This window comes from Phytophthora infestans, genomic scaffold, assembly GCF_000142945.1.
Source record: "Phytophthora infestans T30-4 supercont1.53 genomic scaffold, whole genome shotgun sequence".
NCBI classification, from domain to species: Eukaryota; Oomycota; class Peronosporomycetes; order Peronosporales; family Peronosporaceae; genus Phytophthora; species Phytophthora infestans.
Genome location: NW_003303706.1, coordinates 232,424 through 246,338, shown reverse-complemented (window position 1 = coordinate 246,338; position 13,915 = coordinate 232,424). Strand labels below are relative to the sequence as shown.

Genomic DNA, 13,915 nt, shown 5'->3' with positions numbered 1-13,915 from the left:
TGTCGCTTCCGTTGTCACCCCAGACTTGATACGAACACTTGTTGACGTATGTTCAGCGTTTTTGAGCTCAGTAGTTCGTGTGTACGCGCTATCGAGGCTTCGGTTGCATTATTGCTTCCGCCGTGAATTGTCGTATAAGTGCCCAAAGGCTCTTCGGAAAATTGACCACCAGCCGAGCCCCCGGCTGTCCCCCAGACGCCAGACAGGCCTCCCCTTGTTCACGTTCCTCCATGATCATTACCCAGCGCTCTGCAAATGTCAGACGATCGCTATAGTCCATTAGCGAGTCTTCAAGAGGCCTTACTAGCACCCCACTGGGCTCTAAATGCCTGGTCGCTCGACTGCCGAAGGCTGAGCTGCAAGCCATTGCTCGTAGATTCCACACTCACGCTAAAACAGCTCGCGGTCTCTGCAATTTTCATAGGCCAGCGCTTGCCAGTCTTGGTACTTCTTGGAATCCAGACGCACATAGCCGTCATCTCGCGGCAAATCCCCATCTGGAATCCACATCGCGATCGAGTCGTGTGCTTATAGGTACACAGTTCGGTCGGACACGTTGGTCAATCGAATGCTCTGAGGTCGTCCACGCCGAAACCTCGTCACTGACGGAATTAACTTGTTCGTTCGATGAACCCATAATACGTGTTCCTCCAGCCCGACCTGGCGCTTTGCTAGTCGATATTCTCACCACCCGTGCGCTTGAATGTCCAAATGCTCAGGTGGCCCGGCGTTACCGTGGGAGCCGTACTCTTCGCTGTTGATCATGTTTTCGGTCTTGATCAGTGGGATTTGACCTTCGTGCGGCAATTGCGCTGCGCCGTGAAACCGATCCAACCGAATCCCAGCTGGGATCACAAAGTCGGTCCCGAGTACCACGTCGACGCCTGCACTATGCGCCATGACCCACATCTCGAATTCATACACCATCTCCCATCCGAGCGTAATCTTGACGCACGCTCGTCGTGTCATAGACACCTTGCCTTCGCTGATTCCTTGAATGTCAATACGGCGTCCGTGAGCAGGTACGTCTCGGAGCCGCAGCCTACTGGCAACGGCGTCCGTGATCAGGTACGTCTCGGAGCCGCAACTTACTGGCAACGGCGTCAGTGATCACACTAACGCTCGCTCCTGTGTCGAGAAGGATCCTCGTCCGCTTGTCGTTTACAGCGCCTTGCACCAAGCTCTCATTCTGATCCGTCGGTCGAATTTCTTGGCCGACCACCACCCCTGTCGCTCGCCAGGGTTCAACTTTATCATCTTGGAGTGACCCTTGGGCTCGTCTCGCGCTGCACTCGAAACCACGCCGAGCGAACCCTCGCAGGGGCCTTCATCATCAGCAGCACACTCCACGCTCTCTCTAACACCTCCACCGAGGATTCTACCTCTCGCCTTTTCATTTTCCGTCGCGTTCACACTTGCTACGCAATTATCAGGCCATTCACTCTGCCCCATAAAAGCGAAGATACACTCTGCTTCCATTGAGGGCTCGGCTAACTGTGACAGCCCGATAGGGACCAACCCAGTTGTAGCTGGCGGTCATCCTAGTTTAAATGGCGTTGTTGAACGACGGCCTTGAGCTCTGGTGGGGGCACCTCCTGCGTGCCTTTGGTGCGCATGAATTTGGCAAGGTCTTGGAAGTTGCGAAAAAGCTCGCACTGTCCAGCATCGTGGAATTGCTTGCCGAACGTGCATCGCTTGTTGCAGTAGTGGGCGGAGTACCGCACACCGCGCATGGTCCGTACTGTGGGCGTCGGTTGTCGCGGTTGAAGCTATGTCGACCGCGTTGGTCCTGATTGAACCCACGGTCACCACCTCGGCGATCGAGATTGAAGCCTTTCTCGCGATCAGGCGTGTTTCCACGCATCCGACGGTTGTCAGAACGTGCGTAGATGCGTTAAGCGGCTATACGGCGCTCATTTTCGTTAGCCGCGGCGAGGTATCGGTCATTTGCATCCAATGAGAAATTACCATCCGTTTTATCGGGATGAAAATCGTAATACTCGTCTTGGACATCGTTGTAAGCGTTCAGACCTTCATTTGAATACTCGGTGTCCCCCTGAGCAGCTTGATGAATTCAGCTAGTAGGTCATCCACCGTGGCTTCAATGAGCGTCACGCTTGGGTTATTGCGGTTGTCATCGCGGCGACGGTCATCACGCCGATTGTTGCGGGCGTAGGCATCGTCGCGTCGCGCATCACGACTCTTGGAGTATCGATACTCACTGTTACGCTTGGCCATTCTCTTCTTGCCCTTGAGAACAGCTTCGATGATCTGCTCGAGATCGTGAATGTCGGTGACTCGAGCGTGGTAAAGACTCCCCGCCAGCTTTTCATCATCGCATGTTGCCAGGAACCTCTGTACGTGTTCTTTCGCGTCGCGACCACTCTTCTCAAGGTGTAGACGGGCGGTCCGAGCGTAGCCATTCAGCCGGTTTATGTAGTCGCACATACGTTCGTTACGTTCCCGCTCTGCAGAGTAGTAACAGGATAGTGCCGTCTGCGTAAACTCCGAGCAGTAATAGCGGATGAACGCATCGCTCAACAGCTTCCACTTGCTCTTCGTCCTCTTCGGATGTTGACGGAGCCAATGAATAACTCCGTCCCGGAGACTAAGCTCAAATGGAATGCACCATTTGTCGGCATCTGTATGGGCTCCAGTAATTTCATAGACGAGCCCACGGAGCCACTGCATACAGCTCACGCTCTTGCTGCGAGAGCCTGAGAACGGCGTGATGCGATCCGACGGTCGGTGCGATGCCATTTCAATCCTTGGTGTCGGGTCCAAGTCGTTCAGCGTCGCCAGCTCATTCATCTGACGCATCATCTCGACTTGAGGATCCTCCTCGTCGAATGTACGCACCAAAATGTCATCGTCACTTGACGAGCCATCGCTGTCAACTTGACGACGTCCGGCACCATCTTTGGGAGCTCGCGCACCGCCCCAGCGACCGAACGAACTCTCGTTACCAGTGTACACACGTTGCATACGGCTCTCCGAAGGTGGCGTAACCATGTGCGAGTCTTGAAAGTACGGTGAAGCTTCGGTAGTGCCAAAGGCACCGCGCTCAGCCCTACGCTTGGTCGGAGGAGTTTGGTCGAGTCGTTGGGGTGGCCGCGGCAGCGGAATCGTGGACGGATCTTCATCATGAACGGTTGGTCAACTCACAGGCTGCTTTCCAGCGTTGATGCCGACAGCGCCAAATGCCTTCTGAAGTTTTTTCTTCCATTTCCGGAGATCAGCTCCGGCTTCATGAGGACTCCAATCTTGGAGCGACATCGTAGATGGGTACGTCTCATTCTCGAAGCCCAGCGAGAACAATAGCGAGACTGAATCCTCGGCAACTCGGCTAGTCGACTTCGAGTTGACTGGGTATTGAAGTTACTGCGCATGCGCAGGCCAGTCGGCCTCTCTCTTGGGGAGGGGCTTCAACAGCTGCATCCACTCATCATTCTGCATCAGCGCTTGTACGCGGTCGAAAACGCGCTTGGCGGCTGGTGTATCACCGTTGATTGGTGGGCGAGGCGCTTGCAGAAATGCTGAATGATCTGCACTCGCCACCGAAGGTTTAAAACCCTCGGTCCCTTTGTCATAGTCTTCATAGACCGGTTCTGGTCCCGCAACGTCATCAAGCTCGTCGGCGAGGTTCCTTGAAAGGGACCTGGTCGCCCCGCTCAGCCCCGATGATAGCGTGGCCGTCTTCGGTAGCGTTTGCCGGTGCCCGGTTATGCTGCTTCTTCCCCGCATCGCGGTCAGAAAGAAACCATTTACCAACGGTTCCTGAGGCTGAACGAACATACGGACATGTTTCTTCACAAGAGGAAGAGAGAGGGGTTATGCAAAAGCTAAAAATTATGATAAGTAAAAGTCCAAGCAATATTACAATTTTTCAGTCCCGCCTGGACGTCGTTGTCATCATTTTCGCTGACAAACATCGTCTTTTCCAGGTGATGGCTCCTTTTAAAAAGCTTGATTATCTTAAGAGGAAGGAGTTGAATTACAAGAAATGGTACCGGGCAAGAGATCTACCTAATGATGTAGCCTATAAACTTGGCCTTTCGAGATAAAGGTTGGATGAAGCGAAAAAAGACCCAAGTTTCAAGTCACGCATTGTACTGTGGGAAGAGTACACCAAGTACTGGTGGTCCAATGATCATGTCAGTTTCAATTTAAATTGAAGTGTCGTAGAGAGGCAGCTCATATTCGCAACGCAGGTAGCTGTCATCTGCGCAAAAGACAAGGCAGCAATTGAAAGACGTTCAGATGATCAGAAATTGTTTTCGATAAATGTTGACCTTAAAAAAAGTACCACTGGGAACCCCGGCAGCAGTACATGATACGGCGTCAAAAAATGATGCTTACGAACCATTTAGAGTTATCGAGAGTATTTACTATTATTAAAGTACAGAAAATAATGTCAAGCCTAAAAATGGATAAGCATACCAACAGCTGCCGGTAACTTGGCTTACTTGCTCGCGTTAACTCGCCATCGCAGCAGCCACCACATATTCAGGGCTGTCGGTGTCAGGGTTGTTAAATGCTTTCGCTCGTGGAATACTTCTAGATGTCGTCGACGGGTGCCACTGTTAGAATGAGTATTTATGGGATGGTATAAATACCAGTGAGCCTACCGGTAAGTGGGAAGTGTCCACCGGTCAAATAGGCGGCTCCGTAAAAGAAGCCATCATAAGACACAAATAAGTAGCCAAGCAATTAAGATAAAACAGCCTGCACAGGGGAAGCCCTCTGCAAGCGGAACCACTCGCGCGATGATGGTCCGGCTGGTAAAGGAGTTCACTTCTCCTTTTGCCAGCGACTGAGCGCATCAGTCTATAGGGGCATTAAGAGAATAAATATAAGCATTAAGTTTAAACTTAAACTGGTCGTTTAATATTTCAAGTTGGAAACTCTAAGATGGCCAAGGATAACAAGGGAAACTTTGTTGGACTCAAGTTCAACGGAAAGGCAGACGATTTTCAGCGTTGGAAAGATGCGGTTCTGACCCATCTGTCAAACAAGACGAATTCTCGTCGTGTGGCTGAAATCAAGGATAAGCGTCCCCCGCCCCGTCTCGCGTACGAGGATCCGCTGACTCGGCCCATCCAAATTGCGGAGCCGGGCGCAGGTGCGACTGCTCAGGAGCTGGAGCAATACCAGCTGGAGATGGCGTTCCTGGTTGAGCAAGGATCCTACCTTCGGGATCGCTTTAATCAGACACTGCCTCATCGATACATGGCGCAATTAAGTACACCACTGATGTCACAGATAGTGCCCGCGTTCTGGCAGCAGCTTGAAGCTGCTTTCGGCCAAAACAACGCGATGGGCATGGTCGACATGATTCAAGAAATTGAGGCTGTCCTGGTTATGGATTTCGCCAATGTGACAGAGCTGTTTCAGCGTCTGCGCGGTGTACGCAACAGGCTGAACCGACAAGGCCAAGAGGTACTTCGTGTACACCTGCTACCTAGTAAGCTCATGATTGGAAAATACTGGCTCTGTTGCCAAGTCACTTATGGGGGCCAAGCGTGACGTTTGCGCCTGAAGATTTTACCTTGGAAAAGGTGGAAAGAAAGTTGAAAGCGATTTTTGGTAACAAAAGTAAGACCGAGATGCAGTCTATGGGTAAGACGAGCCATGGGTCAACCCCTGTGCCGATGCAAGTCAACTTTGCGGCCCAGAATTCGGCCACGAACATGAAAGGACCCCACAAGAGACCGGTCAAGCGCAAGCAGGCGTTCTCTCTCTGTGGATGATGAGAATGCATGCTACTATTGCAACGGCATGCTCAACGGGATGAACGGAATCGGGCCGCACTTTAACAAGAATTGCCCAAAACGACAGGCCGACAGAAAGGCAGGAGTTGGGAGAGGCAACATCTTCAGTGATGGGGGCCCACTCAAGGTTCAAAGAACGGGTCGTGACAAGGCACAAAACGTACAGCCTCCACAGAATGAGACTCGCAAAGTAATTCCGGTGGATGTAGCCATGTTACAGCGCATCCAGGCACAGAAAGTACAAATGCACCAGGCTATGGAGTGCAAGGAAGTTCCGGTAGATGCGGCTGCGCTACAGCGCCTCAACATCTCGGATGCGGCGTCAGCCATCCCCGGTAAAGACGAGTCGAAGGCATTGGGGCCAAGTGACTTACCACTGACGCCACGAGGCACGTCGCCTGCGTCACCAGTGGTATCAAGCGACCCACCAAGCGACAGTGACGATGACATGCATGAATTCGACGGCGCAAAAGTGACGCCTGTCAACAGCACGTTGGTCACATCTGCTGCTAAGGAATTGGAGAAAAAGGGCCAAGCCTTCGAGGAAAAGGTAAGCAAACTGTACCCCTTTCTGTTAAAGCCTTTAGCTGAGCTAACAGAAAACTGTTGGGTTTTGGATACAGGATGCGGGTACGGATTGACTGGACACTCGTCGGTCTTCGTGGCCAAAGAGCCAAACACAGACTACATATTTACATTTGGACAAGGCTCTAAACTAAGAAATACATTTATTGGTACCATTTAATTATCGTTAATGGGTCCAACCGGGGTTAAGTCAATACGGTTTGGAAATATTGCATTAGTACCTCAAGCAAAGTCCAACATTCTGAGTGAATATTGGATTAAGAAGTCAGGATATCAAATTATAGCCAGTAATAGTGGATTGCACAAGTTCATTTTGTGGAAGCACAAACTATTGTTTGTAGCAAAGGCATACAATGGAGCGTACTATGTGCAAGATAGTACGATAAGGGAAAGACCAATAACATGCAATGCTATTAAGGTAATGCCTTGCAAACCACTGGTTATTCCAAACCTTAGTAAGATTGAGAGCCTAATGAAAGAATGGTATGTGCGATTAGGGCACATTAACAAAGAAAAGCTTATTACTATGATGAGTAACCAACTCGTTAAAGGTATCCCATACACTGAGAGTTGCAAGCTAAGAAATATATTTTTTTTCTGCTCAACCTGTGCAGAAATGAAAATGAGAAGGATGTCTTATAGAAACCTTCAGGGTGGACGAGATGAGCATCCTATAAGTACCATTCACATGGACACGAATGAATCTATGAAAACCATGGGTGTGTATGGAACTTTAGGAACAATACGATACTTTCTGACCATAATTGATGACAATTCTTCGTGGCGTTGGACATACGTACTACGAAATAAAGGAGAGGTCAATGGCAAAGTTAAATCGTTACTCTTGCAGAGGGTAAGTTTACAATTCGACGCATAAGATCAGATGGTGGTACTGAGTTTGTAAATCAGGCCTTCAAAACGTTTTGTAAAGAAAAGGGCATAGTGTTTCAGATGTCAAACGCATACTGCCCAGAAGAGAACGGTGCAGCAGAGTGTGATCATCAAACCAAAATGAGTAAAGCTCGCTGTGCACTAAAAGATGCCGGTATGGCTGGACGCTGGTGGCCAGAAGCGCTTATGTACATGACGTATGTGCAGAATAGGACTCCAATGAGCCGTTAAGGAAACAAGACACCATATGAAATGGTCTACGGCAAGGTCCCAGACGTTAGTGATCTTCATATTTGGGGTGGCATATAATTTGCACACATACCAGAAGAGGTACGGAAAGATAAGAAACTATCTTCTCGTGCCGTTAAGTGCAGATTCTTGGAAATATCAGATGAGTACAAAAGCTACAGACTACTTGATGTATATAATAATAAGTTCATTCACTCTCGAAATGTAATGTTTGATATACAGCAGAGTACTAGCTTAATAATGCGTGCTTTCGGAGAAGCAGCAAACACCAATGATTAGAACAACAAATTTACTCAAACAGTGGGAGAATCTAATGAGTAACTAAAGATACCTCAAGCTGAAATAGCGCCAAATCGAAAGAGAGGGTTAGTGGAAGCAGTGGGAGTAGTTGCTAAGACACCAAAGCGAACGCGGCGTGAGATGAGACGGCTAGCACCTTTCGGGGACTATGTGTGCTTCCAAACACAACTGGATAAAGTCATTGTAGATGATATGGTCCAAAATAAGATCCCAATCCCGCGAAATGTAAAAGAAGCTTTAAAGAGTCCATATGGTAAGCAATGGCGCCAAGCGCTAGACCTCGAGTACGATTCTCTTATCGATAATGGCACGTGGGAACTTGTGCGACTACCACCTGGCAGAAAAGCTTTACCATGCCATTGGGTACTTGTGGTAAAATATCATGCGAATCGGGTTGCTGAACGGTTTAAGGCGAGGCTAGTGGCACAAGGGAATCACCAAGAATTCGGTGTTGATTGTGATGAGGTGTATGCGCCAGTAGCACGATTTGAATCACTAAGACTCGTATTAGCTATTGGTACTATATTGAGCTGTCACATTCATCAGATGGACGTTCATACAGCATTTTTAAATGGAACAATGGAAGGGAATACGAAAATCTATATGAGACAGCCTCCTGGGTATCATATCTCCGGAAAAGAGGGATTAGTATGCGAGCTTAAAAAGAGCATCTATGGGCTCAAACAAGCACCCCGAATTTGGTACCAAGTCATTCATAAGTTTCTCACAAAGTTAGGTTTTGTCCGGTGCAACAAAGAGTTTTGCATCTACGTACAAAAAGTGGGGGATGAATGGATTATCATTGTAGTATATGTTGATGATTGTATTTATTTTGGTTTCTATTTACAAGGGATTTAGTAGAAGAAGGACGTTTGGTTGTTGAATACTGCCCCACTACAAGTATGGCAGCAGACATCCTTACAAAGGCTCTTCCTACAAAGCAGTTTACAATACTAAGAGACAAAATTGGAGTAAAAGACCTTCTGATATCGATGAACACTTAGTGGGGGTGTTAGAATGAGTATTTAAGGGATGGTATAAATACCAGTGAGCCTACCGGTAAGTGGGAAGTGTCCACCGGTCAAATAGGCGGCTCTGTAAAAGAATCCATCATAAGACACAAATAAGTAGCCAAATAATTAAAATAAACAGCCTGCACAGGGGAAGCCCTCTGCAAGTGGAACCACTCGCGCGATGATGGTCCGGCTGGTAAAGGAGTTCACTTCTCCTTTTGCCAGCGACTGAGCGCATCAGTCTATAGGGGCATTAAGAGAATAAATATAAGCATTAAGTTTAAACTTAAACTGGTCGTTTAATAGCCACAAATAAAGAATTCTGTAAGAGTAGATCAGCGAGAAAATGGCCAGAAACCTTCGTGGAAATGTAGACTCGAACCGCTTCGTATTCTTTGCTTACGCTCCGACGTCCTGTACAGTTGGGACTTTATATTTTCCTGGCTGTAATGATAAAATGTGTAATTACATTTACCAGAAAGAAGGATGTCACTAATCAGAAAACCGACGACAAATGCTTTTGTTAGAGACTCTTGAGAAGACTGAAGTTGTCGCGTGCTGCGAGTTGGGCCCAATGGGTAGCACCTCAACACAAGCCACCACATCTACAATACAAATCGCCCGGTACGTGCCATCGTAAATGATAGGTATTATAGCGTGATTCGTCAGAGGACACTCGAATATTTCGGTGTTCGCGTGAAAAACGCCGTGGAGATGTCAAATGAACGTACGTAAATCAACTACCGTGCACGTACTTCTACGTTCTGCTAGTATATAAGCAAGAAGCGGAAAGGGCCGGGAGTAACGAGCTCTGTACGTCAGCGTTTTTCTCGGTACTTCTTATGGTAGAAGAGAATGGTCATGATGCAGACCAAATACTGGGCTTCTGGAAAGTCGAACCCCATGGGTCCTTCGTAACCGCTTTATTTGTTTGGTGCGGCTCACGAGCGATGCCTGGACAACGGATCGATTGATCATTTTTCGGTCTTAATGGCACAATAACGGAGAACCGGTGGGCTCAGAACAAATAAATATAATAGTACTGGGGGTTTCAGGAAAGACAATTCATTATTCCGTAAAACGGGAAACAGTAATATTATTTTCATTATTTTTTCAATTGCTGGATACATTTAGCCCCTATTAAACGCGAGCCAATTCCGTTATTGTCATTATTTTCCACTTTATTTATTTTTTCCGAGCTGAAGATATTAACATTATCTGCAGACTCTTACTTGTATATTATAAGGGTCGAAATAATTGAAGAAGTATAGAACTATGTACAAAAAACTACCATAAACGTTTGTATAAATTTTCCAGCTTGAAATCGCAATACTTCTGGCGAAAGCTTCCAATTGACCCACACCCAAGTCCTCGTTTCAGCTTGTGCTATAACTTGTAATAGCACAACCGAAACGTACCGTACTCCCTCCAAGGAATAATGGGAGCATCCCGTGATGCACCAGCAGCAGGAACTCTTCTGGCACTAGCCTTTTCGACTGATTTACGCTTGACACGCAAACTCATTTCTTCCACGTACGGAATTTCTTCTGCTGTGAAGGTACTCGGCCCTGTAGTCACCAGGATGTCTCCTCTGACAGAAAGTCGACCATTTTGTTGAAGCTCGATACAAGAACGTACATAATAGAAAGGAGATCCTTCTTCTAGCGACCAGTTGAGCATCTCGAGGAAGAGAATTAGTTGACCTGGTGCCTCGACGCGAATTTCACCAAAGTAATCTCCGTGAGAGCCCAATCCGGCACCTGTCGACATCCCATTCGGAAGCATCCGAAACACGCGTTCCTTGCCATCTAGTACCAGACTCATACAGTCAAGACAACCAGCCACACTTTGCGGTGTTCGTTCTCGAAATGACCTCCCTTGGACGTCAAGAGCTACCTCAACTCGGACAATCTGCGTCATCATCTCGACCATCAAAAAGAGTGACACGTTGGGCACTCTGGGGTCAGCATCCATCTTGCGACCGAAAGAGGAGCTAGCTTCGTTGATATCCCACTGCACGTCATCCGTGTCCAAGAGCCATTCTCCATTCCAGTTGCGCTCGACAGCATTGTGAGGAGGGAACGCCGTCTTTTGAGTGGCCTTACGATCGAGAGACTGTGGTGAGCTTGTAGTACCAATGTAAATATCTCGCATCTGAGCGACGAACATGTTCCACCCAGCGAAGCTTTGGCCACTTAAGATTTGCCGCACTAGAGGCCGACGACTGTGGAAACATTCATGCGAATACACCGCTGCAATCACCTGCTCTGCCATGTTGGTCAAGCTGTGCAGGGTGGAGGCTGCAAACACCTCTGCGTTCAAATGCTCCTCTAGTTCAAGTAAAAACTGAATAAAAAACGACCGGATCGCCTTCTTGTCCAATGTCAGAGCGGCGTTCAGGCGGAAAAACTCTCGAAACCAGCCAAGCGTTTCATGAGAGAGCAACCACAGCACCGTCTGAATAGCTACTCGAAGGAGAGTCTCCAGCTCCAGTGGGAGTGGACCACTGCCAGCAGCTCGTACACTCTCCTCTACGTGGGCATGCTGGAGTATTAACCGTGAGAAGAAGTCCAGATTGTCTTTGTTTGGGGTCGACCTGGACGTGTCAAGCAGTTTGAGTTTGATCGAGTTCACCACTTCGTCCACTAGCGGCGCATAAAGTCTGACAGGTACCCAGCGGACGAACGCGAGAAGTAGAGTCACATTCTTGGATACCGCTACGGCGGGTGCATTGACGTGCTCCCAGATTAATTTATCTTGCAGAGGGTGGATCATTCCCTGGTCGCTTGACCTTGGCGGAGTATGTCGACGTTGACGTTTGGCTTCATTTAGAAGATTCTCTTCATGAGACCCACCTGGGCGAGTAGAAATCCTCCCACTCCCTAGTGAGACGTCACGTGCGTGAGCGATTGGCATGACGCTCGCGTTATGCGCCGGTGAGTAGACACTTTGAGGAAGTATCTGTTTCGACACGCCCATTGCACGTTGAGTGCTGGGAGACGCACTTCCAGTTTGAAGTCCTAGTGGTTCTCCCTTCACTTGTTGCAGACTCTGTTGTGTAGCCAACCGCACAACAGCGTGTGCTTGTGCAGCTTGTAGTTGGTCCAGAGGAGCTCGTCGGAACGAAATGTCTTTAAAATCAGGCGACGAGACCACATGCAACACGCGGTACAACTGCGTGTAGGCCTCTCGACTTGAAATGGTCGTAAAATTGTCGTCCATGTCCACGGCGACGCGCTCCATCACATAAGTTTTTAGTGAATGCTTCATGAGCCTCTGCGCCTTGTTAGCACCGCTCTCCCAGTCGTAGTACCACCTCGGAAAAGCTTTACTGTTCAAGTGGAATACTACAGGTTTCTCCTCATCTAAAGCAGTATCTGAGCCTCTGATCGTGACCACCAATCCGGATGGCCGATCCAAGACCCCAGCGATCCACTGACCGTCTAGATTCGGCTCTGGCTGTACACCCTCTTGGATTTTATCTACCTCGACGCACTCTCCAGGTCGAAGACTCACATCATTGACTGCTTCGAAGCGGGCGAAGACGGCCAACAACTCACTAGGTGGAGGCTGAAGTGGGGCACTTCCAATCGGACGTTCCGCTAGTCGAATCTTCACACTCAGTGAGGATCCGCAATAACTTCGGTCAATATGCTCCGGACAGCAGTGCGGAAAGCAGCGCAGGATTTTAAGGCCCCTGGTGCGATTGCTCCTAGTTGAAGATAAACAAAATGGTCAGTCGCTACGAGTATCACCGCATGAGAATCACTCTCTCATGCGTATGCAGAAAGTGAAAGTGGACAGCGCTACGCGATTACAGGGCCTTACCGCTTGTACTCGGAATGAAAGAGTTGTTCGTGACCGCACTCGAGGCAGAAGTAGCTACAGGCGGCTACACGTAGCGGCGGCGATGGCGACGCCATGTGTTTGGCTGATGATCTCTCGGTGTCTTTCTGGCAACTGAGGAAGGTCGACGGTGGGTCCCTTGAGGTTGCAGGATCGGGGTTCGTTGCTTATATGGGGGAGGTGAACGCAGAATACAGAAAATCACATACATAAACTGTTCAACATTAAATGGCGAACTCCTTTCTGTGAATTTTCTGAAAAGCTAAGCGCGCGTATTTATCACTGAAAAGCTGACTACAACTCCATTTTATAAAGCTGTTACTAGAGACAACCCGGCAACTATTCACAAAATTGGGAAGCCGTATAAATGTCATTTCTTCATGTAGAATGCGGAAGCAAATCTTACTTATACGCCGCACGTTAGCCAGCTACGGCTATTGTGCTAATACTTTAGCTGTCTGGAAGCAAGCAATCCGTCATGTACGATTGAAGTTTCCGGGGCTGTAATGCAATGGATGTATCTGGCGGCATGGTGGACACGCAATACACCACGAAATAACGTTATCGAGATGGCGGCGTGACAGGCGGGAAGATGTGCATTTGATTGTCAAGCCTTCCAGTACTCGAGTACATTTACACCATTCAGGCTCGTTTAAACAAGGTCAATTTTGCTGGAGCTAACCGAAGGCAAACATCCCTTCGTAATTTGCTGGCGAGCCGTAAAGAGTAATACTCATCGGCCATTAATATCCTCTCTCGCTTTAAAAACTAAGTGTCGATGATTTGAAAAGTGTTTGGCGTCACATGACGAATGTCCTGTTTATATTTTTATTCTACTATTGCAAAAATTGTCGACAATGGACACCTGTCACCTTAACGCGGTTTTGGCAACCAATATCCAGGTCTCGGGCAAAAACCGTTTCACTCGGAGAAATACTTACTACTTTTTATGCAGCACCATTGTCTAATTTTATGCAAAGAAATTAATGGTCGATACGGCTACCGCATGTTATGTAGCTTCGTAAAACACGATTAAATTGGTAATGCAAATGTCTACTTTGCGGACGTATTCGAAGCATCCATGTCTTGCAAACACCATTGAGGGTTTTAAACATTTTTTTTTGGAAAAGTTACTGATCCGCCATGGTACACAGCACTACTAGCTACAGCCTAATTCAATGACCTACACTGCGTCATTTCTGGTTATAAGCGCGGGGCTCGCTTCTTTTAGTTCTTTCAATTAAGCTTTAAATCCGCTGC

At 48.2% G+C, this 13,915-nt stretch overlaps 1 protein-coding gene across 1 annotated transcript; it reads right to left on the bottom strand.

The window, feature by feature from the left end:
* Positions 1–11,948: 11,948 nt before the first annotated feature.
* Positions 11,949–12,732, bottom strand: PITG_17270 (uncharacterized protein; the record flags this gene model as incomplete). The annotated part of the gene is made up of 4 exons (XM_002896737.1): positions 11,949–12,002; positions 12,056–12,364; positions 12,428–12,518; positions 12,638–12,732. The coding sequence occupies 4 exons, from the start codon at positions 12,730–12,732 to the stop codon at positions 11,949–11,951; spliced, it is 549 nt and encodes a 182-aa protein (XP_002896783.1).
* Positions 12,733–13,915: the final 1,183 nt, after the last annotated feature.